We start from the raw sequence: 19665 nt of genomic DNA, 5'->3' as shown, positions 1-19665 counted from the left end.
CCGTCAAATAGTCCCTAGTCTATCCTTACAACTCTCCCCCACCTCAAGTGACCCCATTCCAAAGGCCATCCAGGCCACACCCATCAGCATTGTGGGGCTTGACTGGTAGAAAGTGGGGGCACAAGCAGGGTAAATCCTCCCCACCCCTTCCCTGCTACCCCTCCCACCCAAGCTACCTCATTTCCTCTTCCTCCCCAGTACCAACACTCACTAATCAGTGCAGGCCCAGCAGCCAGACCCAGACTGACCGGAGGCCTAGCTCATCCTGGCTGGCCTGGTCAGCCTCCAGAGTATGGTCTGGCTGGGGCTCCCTTTGCTGCTCCCCATCCTCTTTCTGGCTTCTCATGTTGGTAAGTCTCCCCCAAGCCACTCCCACCCCCGGCCCCAAAGCCCTGATTCTCCCCTAGAAAGCCTTATGATCACTGCCATCACCTATAGGTACACACCCAATCAGCTAGAAAGTAGGCTCAAGGCCTCCAAAACCCAGGCAGGCCCAAGAGTATTCTAGGAGCTGTGCTACAGGGTTATTGGTTGAAAGGCACCCAGCCTCCAGATCTGTGTTACAGATCCTGTGATGCTGACCTCCTACGGCTGTTATGGGGTTTAAATGAAATAATTTATGCAGAGCACCCAGTGCCCAGTTTTTGGGTAAGGGGCAGCTGATTCCCTCAGTCATGGCCAAAGAGGATTAGAATGCAAAGGCTATCTTTGAGTGGTAGGTGGGGACACGGGACATGGGGTGAAGTGCTCCAGAGGAGCACTGAGGAGTAGTCAGCTAGTCTGCTTGGGGGTAGTAGATGACAAGGGAATCCAGAAAGACTTCACTAAGAGCAGTGGTCTTCATTCCAGGCAGCCAGAACAGTAGATGCAAGTCTCAGAGGTGTGGAAGCGCATGGGAGAGAAGGTTCTTGGAGGGAACTCAGCAGGAGAGGCAGAGCTCGAGCAACAGGGGCTCAAGAGCATGCTCTGTACCCTGAGGGGCAGTGGGGAGCTGAGGGAGGTTGCAGACCAGAGAGCCACAAGGTCTTAGATGGTCACTCTGGAGGGTGAGTTGGGGAAGGATGGGATGCTGAGATGGTCCAGGTGAGTAAGGGTGAGGCCTAAAGGGTGGGCTTGGAGATGGAAGGGGCAATGAAGAAGCTTTGAGGAAGTAGAAATCTGCAGAATTTTGTGACTGATTGGCCAGCCAGCAACATCCTTAGAGGTACGGAGTTTAGAGTCAGACAACCTGGCTCTGCCAGTTACTAATTGTATGCCCTTGGGCAAGTTACTTTCCAAGTCTTCGTGTGCTGGCTATAAATTGGAGTAATAACACCCACCACCCAGGAGAGTTGGGATGATAAAATGAGAGAACACGCATCAAGTGCCTGCCGTATAACTGACCTCCAATAAACATTAATTATCACGAAAGAAGGAGCATGAGAGGACTGCAAAGTTTGTGTCTCAGGTGGTTAGTGCCACCTGTTGAGCCAGGGAGCACCAGAGATGCGGGGGCCTGGGGAAAGCTGATAGAAACGCAGGCCCAAGCGGAGAGGCCGTCCCAGGGCTGTTGACTCAGAGGTGACAGTTAAAGCAGAGGGGTGGGGGAGTTGATGAGCTTGCTCCAGGAAGCCTGTAGAATAATTATTTTTGCCCTCCTCTGTAAATGGGAAGACATCAACTTCCTTGGGGGGGGGGGCGGGAAGATCCAACGCAAAAGCAGGTGCTCCGGCATATAGTGGGGGGTCAGCAAATGCTAACTTGATTTCCTCCTGCTAGGCTTTGGAATACTCATCCATAAGCTAAGTGGCATTTAAGCTAACTAATTACTGGCCAGTTAATGGGCAGGAAAAGAAAAGCAGGGCCTCCCCGCCTTTCTGCCCCACAACCACCCTGCTGAGCAGCCACCTCTCTCCCTTCACTCCCAGGAGGGCAAGCCTTGTCTACATTTCTGGAGGGGCAGGGAGGGCTTTCTCCAAGACAGGCCTGTTCTCAGGGGCTGTCCTGGACAGCCGCTCCTGCTCCCCTTCGCAGTGTGCGACAGGTGGGGACTCCAAGCGGTGGAAGGGCCTTGGGCGTTGACAACCGGAGACAGGGAGCGCCCATCATTCCTTCCAGGCCCTGAAGGGAAGCCATCTGGCAGGAGAAGGGGGTGGGGGCGGGGGGGGGGGCAGGAGGCCAGGGGAGGGGCTTTGTTTTTGTTTTTAGGACGGAGAGACTGGGTGGGGGGGCAGGAAGGGAGGGGAGGGAAAGGAGGCCTGGGAGGGCGCGGCGGCCTGGGGACCCGGTGGCACGCAGGTGGCGTCCCCTCCAGGCGCCGCGGTGGACCTGACGCTGCTGGCCGACCTGCGGCTCGTGGAGCCCCAGCGCTTCTTCCTGACCTGCGTGTCCGGGGAGGCCGGGCCGGGCCGGGGTGCCGAGGCCTGGGCGCCGCCGCTGCTGCTGGAGAAGGACGACCGCATCGTGCGCACGCCGCCCGGGCAGCCCCCGCACCTGCTGCGCAACGGCTCGCACAGCGTCACGCTGCAGGGCTTCTCGCAGCCCTCCGACCTCGTGGGCGTCTTCTCGTGCGTGGGCGGAGCGGGCCCGGGGCGCACCCGCGTCCTCTACGTGCACAACAGCCCCGGAGGTGAGTGTGGGGCGCGGCTGGGGCGGGGGCTGGAAGGGATCCGGCCGTGGACCTCTGACCCCCCATCGCCTCCACCCATCTCACCCCGCCCCCACTTTCCACCCGCAGCGCACCTGCTCCCGGACAAGGTCACGCACACGGTGAACAAGGGCGACACGGCCGTGCTTGCGGCGCGTGTGCACAAGGAGAAGCAGACAGATGTGATCTGGAAAAGCAATGGTGAGAGGACCCATGGGCCTGGAGCCTCACCACACAGCCCCCCCCCCCCCCCCCCCCCCGCGCTCGGCAGGGGCGCCCCAGCTTTGGCCGCCTACACAGCCCCCACTCTGATACACCTGCCACCCTCCCTGCACACTCCACGCCAACCTGTAGGGAAGCACCTGCACCCATCTCTTCTCCGGCTGCAGCTGTCCTCCCACTGCACCCAGAGGATCAGCAGCCCTGTGGTTGGCTACCTCCTTCCCTGTTACCCTCAAGTCAGCCCCGTGTTGAACCTTCACCTTTGTCTCCCCCCTGGGAGTTAGCAGGTGCTGTCACATAGCCCCCCTGGCAGGGAGCAGCAGCCCCGTCGGGGAAGAAGAGAACTGGTAACTCAGCCCAGGCCTGCACCGACTTTGGCCCTATTGGATGGACCCTCTGGCCACCCCACAGAAGCGAGCCATTATTCTATGTGGCCCCAAATATTTCTTGCCTCTACCCTCAGACCCACAGCCTTCTGGCTGCCTCTTGCATCCCTGGGCTCTTGAAGGAGGAGGACCCTTCCCTTGGGCCGCAGGGTTTGCCTCCTGAGCACCAGGCCCCCTGAAGTGATGAGGGGTGTGGAGAGTCTAGTAGACCGGAGCTCCCTACAGTCCAGTCCCAGGCAAAGAGGCATAAAGGGGGTAGGACAAGGACAGGGACCCTAGTATTTGGGTCTGCAGGTCTTGGAGGAAGAGGCTTCTGGGAGAAGTCCCCAGGTAGATAACCCCTGAACTATGCTGAGAAGGAGGAATGGGAATTAGCCGCACACAGGAGGAGGAAAGGACATTCCTGGAGGAGGATTGGCTAAGAGCAAAGGCAGGAAGTGCTGAAATACCATGGTGTTTCTAGAAGAGAAACCAGCATTTCCAGAACTCAGGCATGTTAGGAATCAGGCAGGGTGTGGAAAGGTGTAGGGCCAGAGGGCTCAGCGGTGGCCAAACTGGTGAACGCGATGTGCTAAGGCATCTGAGCAGGGATGCTGCGGAGGCTTCTGTTGGGGCAAGTCCTACTGGCTGCTGAGTGGAGGCTGGACAGGGAAAGGGGGGGACAGAGGCAGAGGAGACTGCCTGGAAGGCTGAGGGAGGCTGGGGCCACGGTGGGGGTGGCCAGGAGTGGCGTGGAAAGAACTGTCCTGCTTTAGCAGATGAGGAGAGGCGGGGCAGAGCAGGACCTGGTGACTTCCTGAGTGTTGGTGGGGAGTGGAACAGAGGATGCACCCCAGCATTCTGGCTTGGGGACAGCCCCTGGCTGGTGCCTTGCCCCAGTTCTGGCGACTGTACTGTACAGATTGATGTGACCTGGGCACCAGCTCTCACCTGGTGCTGAGACCCCTGACCCATTTCTGCCCCCAGGATCCTACTTCTATACCCTGGACTGGCATGAGGCCCAGGACGGGCACTTCCTCCTGCAGCTCCCCAACGTGCAGCCACCTTCGAGTGGCATCTACAGTGCCACCTACCTGGAAGCCAGCCCCCTAGGCAGTGCCTTCTTCAGGCTCATCGTGCGGGGTTAGGAGCAGAGGGCGGAGATGGAGGGTGGTATGGGAGGCTGGGAGCCCTGTGGGCACTTGCGGTGGGCCCCCCAGCCTGCCCCCGTGGTCAGCAGCCGTGGTAGGTGGGTGAGGGTCAGCTGCTGAAAGCACGTTCTTCCAGGCTGTGGGGCCGGGCGCTGGGGACCAGATTGTACCAAGGAATGCCCCGGCTGCCTGCACGGAGGTGTCTGCCATGACCAGGATGGCGAATGTGTGTGCCCCCCTGGATTCACTGGTACCCGCTGCGAGCAGGGTAAGGGGGACGGGGAGCTAGGGCCGAGGCGGGAGAGGGTGACTGGCTGGGGGAAGCCTCTTGAACCGAGAGGATGGAGCCTGGTGGGTGGCAAGAATGCCAAGTGGGTCCTGAACCCTGAGGCCCAACAGTGGACCCTACACCCACACACCCGTCTCCAGCCTGCAGGGAGGGCCGTTTTGGGCAGAGCTGCCAGGAGCAGTGCCCAGGCACATCGGGCTGCCGGGGTCTCACCTTCTGCCTCCCAGACCCCTACGGCTGCTCTTGTGGATCTGGCTGGAGAGGAAGCCAGTGCCAGGAAGGTATGGACTGACCTGCCCAGACAGCCGGCCACAAGCTGGACCTGGAGCCTCCACTCTGGTCCTCCACAGGCCCCTGCTCACCTGGCCCACGCCCTCTCTGCCCAGCCCGTCATTACCCGGGCCCCAGCTGTGCCCGCATTGCCCCTGACCTGTGTCCCTCTAACCACAGCCCCTCTCTCTTCCCAGCCTGTGCCCCTGGCCACTTCGGGGCGGATTGCCGCCTCCAGTGCCACTGTCGGAATGGTGGTACTTGCGACCGCTTCAGTGGCTGTGTCTGTCCCTCCGGGTGGCACGGAATGCACTGTGAGAAGTCAGGTATGAGCACAAGGGCCTCTGGGATCTCTCAAGACAAGTCAGCCTTCACCAGACACACCTTCCTGGCTCGAAGTCCTGCACTCGGGGAGCTTGCAGGCCAGGAAGACTTCTCACCGCCCAGACCACACCGCCCATACAGGGAGGGGCAGCAGCCCAGAGAGGGGGATGGAGCCCAGAGGAGGCCCCGGCCCGTCTGAGAGGTTCAGGGAGGGCTATGGGGAAGGGGCAAGGTCTGAGATGGGGTATGAAGGATGACAGTGAGATGACTGGGGAAGGAGCACGTGCAAAGGCCCGGGGGCTGAGGACTCGGTCGGATACCTGGACGGTGGAGTATGGGGAGGCCGGGGGGAGTGGCCGGGAGAGGCGAACCTCGGCAACTTTGAACTCAGGCCAGCAGGTGTGCACTGTGACGGGAAGGAGAGAATTGTGGGAGAGTGGAGGCAGGAGACCCCAGAGCGTGTGTAACGGAGCCCAGAAATGAATGAGATCCGACCCAGTGTTCAGGCTGTGAGGCGGGTGAGGGGCCCGTGCTGGCCTAGAGAGGACCTCGGGATGGGGGCACAGGAGGCAGACCCGGCGGCCCAGCAGAGGCGGGGTAGGCGGAGCTGCAGGACCTCCGCTGGGATTCAGGACACGGGACAAGGGCAGCTGGGGGCTTCAGGACGTGTCCTCTCTCCCCCTAGACCGGATCCCGCAGATCCTGGACTTGGCCTCTGAACTGGAGTTCAACTTAGAGACCATGCCCCGGATCAACTGTGCAGCCGCGGGGAACCCCTTCCCGGTGCGGGGCAGCATGGAGCTCCGGAAGCCCGACGGCACGGTCCTCCTGGTCAGCCCCCACCCCACCCCTCCTGCCCTGCAGCTGCTCCCCCAGACCCCCGAGCCCCGGGGCTTTCCGCAGGCTCAGATGGGGTCAGGCTGACTGTTAAGAAACTGGCGCTGGCCCTCTGTCCCCTCACCAGTCCCCATGTCGGCCACATGGGTGCCCATTGTCTGCTGTCTGTCCCCTTCCCGTGTCTCTCTCAGTCCACCAAGGCCATTGTGGAGCCAGACAGGACCACAGCCGAGTTCGAGGTGCCCCGCTTGACCCTTGGGGACAGCGGGCTCTGGGAGTGCCGCGTGTCCACGTCTGGTGGCCAAGACAGCCGACGTTTCAGGGTCAACGTCAAAGGTCAGTGCCCGTGGAGGATGGTGGGCAGGGTGGGCCCTGGCTGATGCTGCTCAGACTGGGCATTGAAGCAGGAAGGGCCGGAGCACCTCAAGTGACTGCCCAGGACCAGGGCTTGTCACGGACCAGAGCTCAGCGCCGGCCGGGGTCAGGGCAGGAGCGTAGCTCGGGCCTATCTGCAAAGGACATCCCGTGCCCTAGAAACAGGACACCTCTGGCCCTGCCCGGCCTCCTGCCTGGCCGTGCTGGCTCTCTCCACCTCCTCACAAGCCCTGCACACTGTGTTCCTTTAATTCTGCCTCTGGGGTGCTGCTTCCTGCTCCGAGTCACACCCCAGGGCTCCCAGTGCCAGGACTGGGGAGCGCTTGGGGCACCTGAGCTCAGAGGGTGACCTGCCACCCAGAGGAGCCGCATGGGGGTTTCCAGGTGAATAGGGAGGAGGCCACCTGAGCCCAGGATGGTCCCTCTCCCTTCGACAGCACCAGGCGCCCTAGCTCCCTTGCCCTCTGCTCCTGACGGCCGCGTACCCCACACAAGCCCAGACCCCTCTCCTCTTCCTCTGGCTCTTCTCCCCACTTGCTCTCACCCCTCCCACAGCTTCGCAGCTGCCCCACCCGCAGGACTTAGTAGTGTGGCCTGGGCTCTGCCTCCAGCCACCCTGTCTTTTCTCTCCAGGCTTCCACCCAGGCAATTTGGGTTCAGATCCTCACCACGAGTTCCTGCCTCCATGCCTTCAAGCCGCTTAGCACCTCACATCTTCTTTCTCTCCCCGCACAGCAGCAAGGACATAAGCACCCACCAGAGAGGGTTGCTGTGAAGCAAGTCAGATGGTGCATTTAATGCATTTAAGTTGCACTTAAGCACCGAGTGTGGTGACTGACGCAGGGCGCGTGCTCCATATACGTTGACATTTATTGTTAGTATATTTTCTAAAGAATTTTATTTATTTGAGAGAGAGCCAGAGAGAGTGGGGGGGAGGAACAGAGGGAGAGGGACAAGCAGACCCTGCCCCGAGCACAGAGCCCCAAGTGGGGCTCAATCCAGGCCCCGGAGGTCATGACCTGGGCCGAAACCAGGAACCAGGCACCCAACTTCCTGAGGCACCCCGATTGTGACACCTGTTAAAGTGCCCTCTTCCACGGTTTTGGCTGTTCTCTAGCAACTCTCAGATCCGAGCCGCAGCCTCGACCACTGTCCTGAGCTCCAGACCCATTTGGTGGAAACTCTAGAAGTAGGGGTCTGGTTCTGAAGTCAGTGTGGAAGTGTGGGCGCACTTTACATCTGAACACTGCCCGCACAGCTGACCCCCCCAGCATGAGCTCTGGGACCCCAACCCCACCCTCCTCTCCCTCCTTTCTGTCAGACACCATGGCTCCTGCCCACACCCCCGCCTCCTGCACACCCTCTCCACCACCCATTCACCCTTCCATCCACTCTCCTTAGAACCATCAGTCCAATACACGTTTGGGGGGGCAGTTATGGCCCTGATGTAATAATCAGGGAAGAAAAGCTAAGGCTGGAGGGACAACGAGCACAGAGTGAGGAAGCCAGGCAGGAGGACAAGGTAGCCTGGCCAAACACCGGGTGCGCACCCCGCTTGTACCTCCGGCTGGCTGCGTGTCCACAGGCCAGGAAAGCTCTCCGAGCCTCGTCACAAGAGGTGACAGCCCTGTTGGAAAGGTAGCTGTGACCTGGAGAGGTTGTACGCGTGAAGCAGCTGGGATAGAACAGGTGCTTCATCCCTGGCTACCTTTTTTTTTTTTTCCCAACAAAAAAAGTGACAGATGATGGGGGGCGGGCGGGCTGACAGCAGGCTGTGTCCCTGCCTTGGGTTTCTGCCCCCTGCATGTCCCGCACTGCATGGACAGCCAGCCCTCCCCCGAGTCCATCCAGCCGTGTCAGACCGGACCTCACATCCTTGGGGACACGCTCGTGTCCTCGTGGCCAGGTCCCTGCGCTCCGAGCTGCCCAGAGGGCCGGACACCGGCCTGACTGGTCGCCGGCCCTGCCGGTCACCTGTTGAACTTGGTCGCTCCCCAGCCCAGAGGGGCCCGAGGTCCAAACCAAGCCGCTGAGACCCCTTTGCTGGCCAGAGCAGAGTCCTCTGCCTTTTCTGAGGACGGGGCGGGCCGTTTGGGCTCTGCCTGACCTCGGGTCCCCCGGCAGTGCCCCCGGTGCCCCTGACCCCTCCTCGGCTCCTGGCCAAGCACAGCCGCCAGCTCGTGGTCTCGCCGCTGGTCTCCTTCTCCGGGGACGGACCCATCGCCTCCGTCCGCCTGCACTACCGGCCCCAGGACAGCACCATGGCCTGGTCGGCGATTGTGGGTGAGCGGGGCGACGGGGGGAGGGGAGGGCCTGGGGCCCTGCAGGGGTGTGGGTGACAATGCCAGGAAGGGGCACAGTGAAGGGGGGGGTGGCAGCTTCTGGAAGAGGTGGGGGCTGAGTAGTGTGTGCCGCCCCCAGTGGACCCCAGTGAGAATGTGACTTTAATGAACCTGAGGCCGAAGACGGGATACAGCGTCCGAGTGCAGCTGAGCCGGCCGGGGGAGGGAGGGGAGGGGGCCTGGGGGCCTCCCACCCTCATGACCACGGACTGTCCCGGTGAGAGGCGGGAGTCATCCCTCGCGTCCGCCCAGGGGATACCCTCCTGTGCACGCAGGGGTTGCCCTGCCTTGCCCACCCCAGGGGCCCCTGCCTTCCCCACTGGAGGTTGTCCCCCCCCCCACCCCCTGGGGATCGCTGTCCCGGCCAGCCCCAGGGGCCAACTGAACAGTCTGCCTCCCAACCTCCGACCCCAGAGCCCTCGCTGCAGCCGTGGCTGGAGGGCTGGCACGTGGAGGGCCCTGACCGGCTGCGAGTGAGCTGGTCCTTGCCCTTGGTGCCCGGGCCACTGGTGGGCGATGGTTTCCTGCTGCGCCTATGGGATGGGGCACGGGGACAGGAGCGGCGGGAGAACGTGTCGTCCCCCCAGGCCCGCACTGCCCTCCTGACGGGACTTACGCCCGGCACCCAGTACCAGCTGGACGTGCGGCTGTACCACTGCACCCTCCTGGGCCCCGCCTCGCCCCCTGCGCGCGTGCTTCTGCCCCCCAGTGGTGTGTATGCTCGGGAGGGGGCTCCCAGGCTTGGGGTGACGGGAGGACGCGGGACACGCAGGACACGCAGGACACGGGAGGTTACAGGAGGGCAGGTGGACACGGAGAGAATGCAGGACACGTGGGCAATGAGGGGGAAGGAGGGCAGACAGGCGTGAGCACGGGGAGGACGTGGGACAGGCTGATACGGGAGGCCAGTGGGAGGTGGGTCCCCAGGAGCCTCAGGATGGGGAGAGATGGGGAGGCCAGGCCTCATGTGAGATCAGCGTCAGGGGAGGGGGTGGTGCGCAGGAGGACATGGGATTTGGGGGAACACAGGGCACAGGGGCCTGGGAACGCCCTGGCACAGACAGAAAGCAAGGGGAGCAGAAGCTTGGGGTTCGTGAAGGGATCTAGGGAGAGGACTCCAGCCCAGGGGGGAAAGGTGGAGGTTGGTGGGATGGCTCCCATTCCGGGGTCCACAGAGCAGGGGACACAGCTCAAGCAGGTCTGACCCCAGAGCTACATGCCCTGCTCCTGTGTGAGCCCTGCCTTCCCGCCCCCGTCTCCCCAGGGCCCCCAGCCCCCCGCCACCTCCGTGCCCAGGCCCTCTCAGACTCAGAGATCCAGCTGACGTGGCTGCGCCCAGAGGTTCCGGCTGGGCCTATATCCAAGTACATCGTGGAGGTGCAAGTGGCGGGGGGCTCGGGAGACCCGCTGTGGATGGACGTGGACAGGCCAGAGGAGACCAGCACAGTTGTCCGTGGCCTTAACGCCAGCACACGCTACCTCTTCCGTGTGCGGGCCAGTATCCAGGGTCCCGGAGACTGGAGCACCGTGGTGGAGGAGTCCACCCTGGGCAACGGTGAGAGAGCGGGGCCCCGGGGGCTCCAGGTCCTGGGGTCGGCCCCCATGCCCTCTCCTTCCACACCGTCTCCAGCTTTGGAGCTGGGACACCCAAGGCCCCTCCCAACAAGTGACACAAGTCCTGGTACTGGGCACCCTGACCCTTCCCTGCTTCCGTGGCCTTAGTGCTGGGAGTATCATGTCACTGCAGCGAACCATCGGCCTGACAGCCCTGGTCCCACTGGTTCTAGGATCTCTGACCCCTCCATCCCTGACCCAGGTGCCCCCATGATTTCTGTTGCTTGCAGGTCTGCAGAGTGAGGGCCCGGTCCAAGAAGTCCAGGCGGCCGAGGAGGGCCTGGACCGGCAGCTGATCCTGGCCGTAGTGGGCTCTGTGTCTGCCACCTGCCTCACCATCCTGGCTGCCCTGCTAACCCTCGTGTGCATCCGCAGAAGCTGCCTGCACCGCAGACGCACCTTCACCTACCAGTCTGGCTCGGTCAGTCCCTGGACGCGCTGGGGAAGCACGCGTGCACACCCTGTGTCTGACCCCGTGTGTGTGTGTGCACACGTGTGTGTGCGTCTCTCTGTTACAGGAGTAGGACTACACTCAACAATGCTCAAGGGTGCAAAATGTAATTTTCTTTATTTTCCTAGAACTGAATTCAATTCCTAAGTCAATCGATGTTGGCAGTGAGATATTTAATACTCCCAGTTCAAGATAACTCCGTCAGGTCCCTATTCCGCTGTGGTTAATCCAGGACCCTCCCTCTCTTCATTGGGCAGGGGGACACCTGGGCTTCATGCTGGCCTCTGTCCTGGCGGACCCTCCGGGACCTAGGAGCCTCCTGCCCACAGGCCCCTCTTACTGTTGAGTCCCTTGTCCCAGCCTCATCTCTGCAAAGCCCAGGGCCTCCCCAGGGAGAATTAAGAGCTACGAGGTACTTCCTGTACCCTGCGGAGGGCGTGTTCTGTGGCCCCCACACTCTTCATTGCAGCCCTGGTTACCTATCGCTGCGGGGGGGGGGGGGGGGAGAGGGAGCACCGCCTCCACCCTCCCTGGCCTCACCGTAAACTTGTCTGAGCTTTAGGTAGCAGTCTGCACCCTCCAGCCCCCAGGCCCCCACTTGGGTGGGAGCAGGGCAGGCTCCCCTTCCAGGACCAGCCTCACCTCTCCTGCCACCCCCTGCCCATCCTGCCTCCTGTGGGATCTTCCCTGCTGATCTGTCCCTGACGATCCAGACTCTGCCCTTGGTCCTCTACACCTGGGCTCTGGATATTTACAGCCAAGCTTTGGCATTTCAAACAAAAACCAAAACAAAAAAAAAAAAAAACCCTCTTCTCTCTCAAGGGCTGATCCTTGTGATAGAAAGCCTAGTGTCCGAGGCTATTGTCTCTGCCTTGGTAAAAACTGCCTTCAGAGATTCAATTGGCCCCTTTGTTCCAGGCTGCTCCCTCTGAGGTCAGCGCTGAGGTGGGTGCGGGGTGTTGCATACAAATGTTGAGGGCAGGAGGGGGGAAAGCAGCCTTGCACACAGAGACAACCCTAACATCCGTCGTCGGGAGGAACCCTGCCTCCTGTGCCCTCCTGAAGGTGTGTGCGTGCCCGTGGAGGAGTGCACGTGGGAGTGCACGTGTGCGTCCACTGGTGGGCACCCCCTGTGTGTCTGAGTGTGTCCGTGTGCTCGTGCCCCTCTGTGAGCATGTGTGCATGTGCCCACCTGCGTACGGTGCCCCTAGCTGTTCGTGCCTTGTGTGAATCCAGGTGGCCCGTGCCCTTGGCCCTCACCTGTTGGGCTGAGCTTCAGCTCACTTAGGGACCCCCCACCTACCCAGGTCTGCATTAACCTTCTTCCAGTTGTCATGCCGGCAGTGCCCTGGGTCCTGTCCAGCTGCTTCCTTTTCGTGCCCTAGGCCTGCCCAGGAGGCCCCACTCTGACATGGTTGGGGGAAGTGGACGTGCCTGTTTGTGGTGGTCTTTCCATCTTCAGCTCCCAGGTGGTTTTAGAGCTATTGATGGATGCCCCGTGGGTAGACTATAGTCATCTCTGCTTCCGTGGAGAAAACCCCTCCAACTGACTCCCGGCAGCTCAGGCTTAGTGCTCCATGCATGTATCCTAGCCCACCGCCCAGGGCTGGAAGCCTGAGTACTTCTGGTGCCAGAAAAGCCCGGCTGTGAGATCAGCACAGGAATGGGAGCTTGCCACTTCCCATCACAGCTCATTCCAATTCTTTCCCATTTTAAATGTTAGAGATATCATCTTTCCATCGACTCGTGGCTCTGAGTAGCTTTACCCACTCCTTGATCTTCCAGAACCCCACGCACCTGATCCCCGGCTGTGGCCTTGCAACTCTCTTCTTGGACATTTGTCCACCTAGCAGCCCCTTGATGGCTTCATCTCCTATGATTCTGTGTCAGCATGTGTCCTCTGTCTGCATGTCTCATCCTGGCCGACCACCAGAGTGTCCTCTCTGGGGGTCTCTGTCCATCTGTCTCTTCCCTGTGCCTCTTGCTGGGCCCATGTCCGCTGCATGGACCGTCTGCCCACTTGTCCCATCCTCCGCAGGGTGAGGAAACTATCCTGCAGTTCAGCTCAGGCACCTTGACACTAACCCGGCGGCCGAAACCACAGCCCGAGCCCCTGAGTTATCCTGTGCTGGAGTGGGAAGACATCACTTTTGAGGACCTCATCGGGGAGGGGAACTTTGGCCAGGTTATCCGGGCCATGATCAAGAAGGACGGGCTCAAGATGAATGCAGCCATCAAGATGCTGAAAGGTCCCCTGGGAGTGACCCCTGACCCCAGGCCCACCCCTCTCCTTTGTCCCACACCTGCCAGGCCTTCCCTGGCTCCCTCCAGCAATTGGCCCCCAGCCCTCACTAGCATGCCTTTTCTCTAGAATTACTTCTGGCGAAAGTGATACTGGATTCTTTCCACAGAGTACGCCTCTGAAAATGACCATCGTGACTTTGCGGGAGAACTGGAAGTTCTGTGCAAATTGGGGCATCACCCCAATATCATCAACCTCTTGGGGGCTTGTGAGAACCGAGGTGAGGCCCCAGCTCCTCACCTGCCCTGTCCTCCCAAGCCCCATCCCCTCCTCGCTGCAGTGGTTTGAGGCTCCCTGTCTCCTACAGTTGGGGGCCTGCCTCCAGCGGCTGCTGGTGTGAGCCCCCACCCCGTACCTGGTCCTTCCCTCCCAGGTTACCTGTATATCGCTATTGAATACGCCCCCTACGGGAACCTGCTAGACTTTCTGCGGAAGAGCCGGGTCTTGGAGACGGACCCAGCTTTCGCCCGAGAGCATGGCACTGCCTCCACCCTCAGCTCCCGGCAGCTGCTGCGTTTTGCCAGCGATGCCGCCAACGGCATGCAGTACCTGAGTGAGAAGCAGGTGTGTGTGTGAGCGTGCGCGGGCAGGTGTGCCACGGGGACGACTGCGGGAGGTAGAGTCAGCCTGCGGTCTTGGACGTGGGGAGTAGGAAGACAGGAAGAGGACAAGACCCTGAGCTGCTGGCCCCAGGCGAGTGCATCTGTGGGGAGGTGTTGTGTTGTAAGCACCCCAGGGACACCTTGGTTGGGGTGTTGAATTGACAGTTAGAGATGCCAGCCTAGAACTCAGGAGAAAGGCCTAGTCCAGAGACCACAATCTGGGAGTCATCACCCCACAAAGGGTGGAGGAGTCCCATGGCAAGGGAGTGGACCCCATGAGGGGTGGGAGGGAGAGATCCACCAGGACAGGGTGGAGGGTGGGGTGGGGAGTGGAGGCCTGAACCCAAGTCTGAGGACACTCTGCCTGAACGGAAGGAAGGAAAGGACAGTAGCAGGAGGGGAGCGTGACACGAGGGAAGACATTTTAAAGTTAGTGAAGTTTTGAGTGTGTTTGAGGCAGAGGAGTAGAGGCCAGTGCGGAGGGAGGGGTTGATGGAGAGAGGTCCCTGAGGAAGGTGGAGGGTCTTGTGGGGAGGATTTGAGACTCAGGGAAAGGTCACTTTGGGCAAGAGGAAGGTCTTCTCCACTTTCATCCAGGAGGGGAGAAGGAAGGGAGGAGGGAGCTGGTGAAGAGGGGAGGGTGCAGTGTGGTCACCAGAGACAAGCTCACTCTTGCCCCAGGAAGAGAGGTGCACCCTGAGCCTGGCCATGGCCAGATCATGGGAAGGAAGGGATAGCCAGCAGCGTGACTCTGCTGAGGCAGGAGGCGCCGACCGCACCCTGCTAACTGGGAAGAAGGCTGAGGGGCTGTCCTAGAGACGGAGGGTGCCCGCAGAGACCAGCTGTGAGGCCCGACCCGTCACTGGCCCAGGAGTCCCGGGCTTGCTCATCCCTAGTCTTTCCTGACTCTGACCATGCCTGCAGTTCATCCACAGAGACCTGGCTGCCCGGAATGTGCTGGTCGGAGAGAACCTGGCCTCCAAGATTGCTGACTTCGGCCTTTCTCGGGGGGAGGAGGTTTATGTGAAGAAGACGATGGTAAGTCTCAGTCCCCCCTCTCAGGTTCCAGTGCCACTCCAGAGCCCCCGACACAGGCCCCTCCTCCTCACCTGTCCCCTCAAACCCACTCTCTCCCAGGGGCGTCTCCCCGTGCGCTGGATGGCCATTGAGTCTCTGAATTACAGCGTCTATACCACCAAGAGTGATGTGTGAGTGTGGGGCTCAGAAGGGGCAGGAGGGATGGGTCCCCTCAAGATGCATATAGACATAACCTAGACACATCTTAGACACGTCTCAGGTAGTATAAGCACGATTTGGGTATACCCAGGTCTCAGGTATACCTTGGCGATGCCCAGCATCTTAGTGGGAAGGGGGTTGGGTGCTAGCTGGAAGGAGGCATTGTCTTGGAAGGTGTTCCGGTGGTAGGACTGGGGTAGGGAAGTTCAGGGCTGTGTTCATCTGATGCTGGGAGATACACTGGAGAGGTTCGGGAATGACCACCCATGGAATGTTCTCACCTTCATCTCTGAAGGGCAGGGTCATCCCCACCTGAGAACCTAAGCAGAGCATGGCCCCAAAACCCTTTCTTTATGCTCCTCACCCCCAGATGACCATTTTGGCTGCCCTTCTGCTCCTCTTTCCAGGGAACTGGCTCTGGCCATCAGCCCCTGCCCCTTTGGCCTGGCCTGCCTTGCTCACTGTCCACCACAGGGACTGCCCCTCTGACCACCACTCAGCTACTTCCTGCTTCTGCCCCCAAACCCTCTAGATTTCCTGCCCTACTAGAAGTCCCACCCTGGTCTCCCCTGCATGGAGGTTGCTATAATATAAGAGGCAGTGAAGAACAAGGGCTCTGGAGTCGAATTGTCAGGGTTGGATTTCAGGTCTACCACTTACTAGCAGGGTGACCTTGGGCAAGCTATCTAATCCGTCAGGACCTCCGTGTCTCCATCTGTGGAATGGGCGTAACAATAGCACCTGTATCACAAGGCTGGTGTGAGGGTTAAATGCATGAACGTGTATGTTAGATCAGTGTGTGGCCCACGGTGTGTGATTAAAATGTTAGCTGTGATGATGTTGAGCCTGGGGGCGGCTGTGAAGGAGTTCCCGTGGAGCAGACAGCAGCTGGCCAAGGAGGACACTTGCAGAGTAGCCCCACGCAGGGGCAGGGCGGGGCTGCCCCCTGGGGTTCACAGACGCTAGACTGCTGGCCCCTCGGCCTAGAAGGTAACTAAGTACATCCTTCTCATTTCAGTTGGTCCTTTGGGGTCCTCCTCTGGGAGATCGTGAGCCTTGGTGAGTTCCAGAGCCTCAGACCCCAGCCCTCTCCTTACCCCCCACCCCATTCCCTGGGCTCAGAAAGCTCTGTCCCCTCCTGCAGGGGGCACACCTTACTGTGGCATGACCTGTGCTGAGCTCTATGAGAAGCTGCCTCAGGGCTACCGCATGGAACAGCCTCGAAACTGTGATGATGAAGTGTGAGTCTCCTCAGCCTAGAGCCCCGTAACCCTGTCACCCCAGTCGGCCCTTACCCCTCCTCTCAGCAATGTCCCCTCTGCAGGTACGAGCTGATGCGTCAGTGCTGGCGGGACCGTCCGTACGAGCGACCCCCCTTTGCCCAGATTGCGCTGCAGCTGGGCCGGATGCTGGAAGCCAGGAAGGTGAGGAGACTGGGGGTGAATGGAGACTAGGGCTCACCAGGCTTCAGGGATTCCCCTCTCACAGGAACCAGAGAACAGCAGTTTCCATGTCCTTGTCCCCACTGCTAGCTGCCGGGATGGCTGGGCCTCAGGATGCCACCCTCCTTTCCAGCTCTCCATGGGTTGGACACTAGGTCCTCCTAACTCTTCCAAGGCCTCGGCAGCAACTCCCTTCCCCAGGTCCCAGTCCTAGACTGCTTTCCTGTCTTCCTCTGCTGGCACCATCAGCCGGCTCTCATCACCGGGCCACCTCTCCTCACCGGGCACAGAGCCAGAGTAACAATGCATGAATGGTCAACTAACGGAATGGATGGATGCGTGAATGAATGAATAGAATTAGTGGTTGGATGATATAATAAACATACAAGTAAACACACAAATAACCAAATCTAATAATCATGTGAATAAATGAATTATCAGGTAAATATAAGTGAAGAAATATATCAAAATGAGCAAATGCAAAAAGAGTTCTTCATATGAATTAATGACTAAGTAGCTGTAGGAATCAACAAGCTGTCTTAAGGAATGAAGGAATGATCGGTGTGGGGGGGCCTGGCTGGCCCAGTCAGTGGAGCACATGACTCTTTATCTCCGAGTGGTGAGTTTGAGCCCCATATTGGGTGTAGAGATTATTTAAAATCTTTTTTTTATGATTTTATTTATTTATTCATGAGAGACACACAGAGAGAGGCAGAGACACAGGCAGAGGGAGAAGCAGGCTCCCTGCCGGGACCCCGATGTGGGACTTGATCCCGGGTCTCCAGGATCAGGCCCTGGGCTGAAGGTGGCTCTAAACCACTGAACCACCCGGGCTGCCCAGATTATTTAAAATCTTTAAACAAACACACAAACAAGAATGAATAAATGATCAAATAGCCACATAAATGGGTAAATGATTAAAAAATAGCTTTATGAATAGATGAATAAATGAATGAATTCATGAGTAAACAATTCATTTGATGGGTCCATAAAAACAGAGATGAGTGGATAAAGAAGATATGGTATATACAGTTGACTTCTGAACAATGGATAGGTTGGAGGCACCAATCCCCAGGTAGTCGAAAACCTGCATATAACTCATGCCTGCCCCAAAACTTAATTACTAATAGCCTACTATTGACAGGAAGTCTTACAGCTAACATAAACAGTGAACTAACACATATTTCGTATATGTATTATATACTGTATTCTTAGACTAAAATAAGCTAGAGAAAAGAAAATGTTAGTAAGAAAGTTATAAGGAGGAGCAAATACATTTACCGTACTGTATGGCATTTATTGAAAAAAAAAATCTGGTGTAAGCAGACCCATTCAGTTCAAATCCATATTGTTCAGGGTCAGTTGTATGTATGATGGAATATTACTCAGCCATCAAAAAGAATGAAATCTTGCCATTCACAGCAACATGGATGGATCGAGAGAGTACTGTGCTAAGGAGGTGAAATATGCCAGAGAAAGACAAATACCATACGATCTCAATTATATGTGGAATTAAACAACAACAACAACAAAAACAAATGAACAAACAAAAAACAGAAACTCATAAAACCAGAGAACAAACTAGTGGTTGCTAAGACCCACCGATTTTGGACAAAATCGGTGAAGATTAAGAGGTACAAGAGGTAGAAACTTCCAGTTACACAATGAATAAGTCCCAGGAATGAAAGCACAGCCTAAGGAATATGGTCACTGATACTGTAATAACTTTGTGTAGTGGCAGATGGTGAGTGTCAAGTCGCTGTGTTGCACGCCTGAAACTAATATAATATTTTATGTCAACTACACTTTTAATGAAAAATTTTTAAAAGCAATTTAAAAAAAAACCGTCTTGTTGAACAATGTGTAAGGGGCTCTCAGCTGAACCCCCAACTGTTGTCCGTCCGTTCTGGCTCTGGAGGGCCACCCTCGCCCATGGGGCCATGTTGCTTGAGTCTAAATCAAGGTCTCTTCAAGTGGCCCTACCGCATGGAAGCCAGGGGGCCCCAGGCTAGAGTCGCCTGCATCCCCAGCCCACACTAAAGCTTTCTCTGCTTCCCAGGCCTACGTGAACATGTCGCTGTTTGAGAACTTCACTTACGCAGGCATTGACGCCACAGCTGAGGAGGCCTGAGCTGCTGTCAAGCCAGAACCGGGCTCTGCTGGCCAGAGCAAACTCCGCTCTCCGACCTGTGACTTCTGATCCTTGCAGCCTCTGATCTGAGCTGCCTCAAGGAATTTTTTTTAACTTAAGAAAAGAGGGGATTCAGGGGTGGGGTGGGCTTAGGGGACGCAGGTCCTCATCCTTTAGAGTTGCTCCCATGCCTTCTGCAGCTACTCTTATAGTGACTCCTCCCATCTCTCCTTCTCGTTCAGCCACTCCACATATATCTCCTCTTCTGCAACTGCCCTCACTCAGCCCTTCCTTCAGCTCCTACACCCAAGCCAGCACCCACACCACTAACATTCTCCATTCGGCTACTCCCCCACATCTGGCTTTATAATCAGAAAAAAATAAATGCTCTGAGAAGCTCCATCCAATGTCTTTCTTTTACTTGCTGGCCAATCCCAAGGAAAAGTTAAACCAAAGAGAAACTCGGACTTTCCAAGAAAAGAAACATGGTCCCTAGTTAGACAACCATAGGCCCAAAACCTGTACTGGGGGTTGTCTCTCCGTGCTGGGGAATGTTCTGGAAGACTCATTTTACACAGACATCACCACCCACATCTCTGTCCTATGAGAAGTCCAGTTTCCCCTGGTCTCCTGGTCTCCTCCCTGTCTCCAGCCCCCATCAGCAGCAGGCCTCCCGATGTCTCTGTGTAACTGCTCGTCCAAACAGTCCGAGCCAGGATCAGCTCCACCTCAGCTCAGACTGACACCTCAGTACCAGACAGATGCTGGCTTTTCTTGAGCTCCCACCTCTGCTTATGTCTCTTGGTGGCCTTCCCTGGCTTGGTAGCCACCTTACTGGTCCACCTATAGGCCCCAGAGGAGGAAGGTAGAGGTCACTTCCAATTTGAGCCAGCCACGGCAGGATTCCTTCACCTTCCACAGGGTCTTATTGTGTGCTGGGAGGTGCTTGTGCCCTGAAAGCTAGGCCCATGTCACAATCTCAGGTTGTGTGGCCTTCAGGTTTGCCCATCCTTTGGATTTGCCACTGCTGTCCTCAGATTTCTCTTCCCCCAGTCCTTAAGAAACAAGATTTGTCTTGCTTCACAT

General features: G+C 58.2%; 1 protein-coding gene across 2 annotated transcripts; it reads left to right on the top strand.

Moving 5' to 3' along the window:
* Window positions 1-226: 226 nt before the first annotated feature.
* Window positions 227-18981, top strand: TIE1 (tyrosine kinase with immunoglobulin like and EGF like domains 1). Of its 2 annotated transcripts, XM_055342073.1 has the most exons (23): window positions 227-350; window positions 2294-2608; window positions 2717-2827; window positions 4201-4356; window positions 4501-4632; window positions 4794-4934; window positions 5121-5249; window positions 5933-6078; window positions 6276-6420; window positions 8584-8742; window positions 8881-9018; window positions 9216-9512; window positions 10066-10356; window positions 10646-10836; window positions 12905-13115; window positions 13278-13388; window positions 13542-13732; window positions 14695-14808; window positions 14908-14978; window positions 16025-16065; window positions 16151-16247; window positions 16331-16430; window positions 18508-18981. In XM_055342073.1, the coding sequence occupies exons 1-23, from the start codon at window positions 293-295 to the stop codon at window positions 18577-18579; spliced, it is 3417 nt and encodes a 1138-aa protein (XP_055198048.1). In that variant the 5' UTR covers window positions 227-292; the 3' UTR covers window positions 18580-18981. The 2 variants fall into 2 exon arrangements, 1 of the variants encoding a protein (XP_055198048.1); XR_008666691.1 differs by lacking the exons at window positions 16151-16247; window positions 16331-16430; window positions 18508-18981 and having other exon boundaries at window positions 14706-14808; window positions 16025-16061.
* Window positions 18982-19665: the final 684 nt, after the last annotated feature.

Source organism: Nyctereutes procyonoides, unplaced genomic scaffold, assembly GCF_905146905.1.
Source record: "Nyctereutes procyonoides isolate TBG_1078 unplaced genomic scaffold, NYPRO_anot_genome, whole genome shotgun sequence".
NCBI classification, from domain to species: Eukaryota; Metazoa; Chordata; class Mammalia; order Carnivora; family Canidae; genus Nyctereutes; species Nyctereutes procyonoides.
This window is presented reverse-complemented; position numbering and strand designations above follow the sequence as displayed.

Bases quoted from the DNA above. Each gene is read 5' to 3' on its own strand.
- TIE1 (XM_055342073.1), top strand. From the start codon at position 293: ATGGTCTGGCTGGGGCTCCCTTTGCTGCTCCCCATCCTCTTTCTGGCT. The intron at 9,019-9,215 runs GTGAGAGGCGGG...CTCCGACCCCAG, and splicing joins CATGACCACGGACTGTCCCG to AGCCCTCGCTGCAGCCGTGG. The intron at 10,837-12,904 runs GTCAGTCCCTGG...CATCCTCCGCAG, and splicing joins TCACCTACCAGTCTGGCTCG to GGTGAGGAAACTATCCTGCA.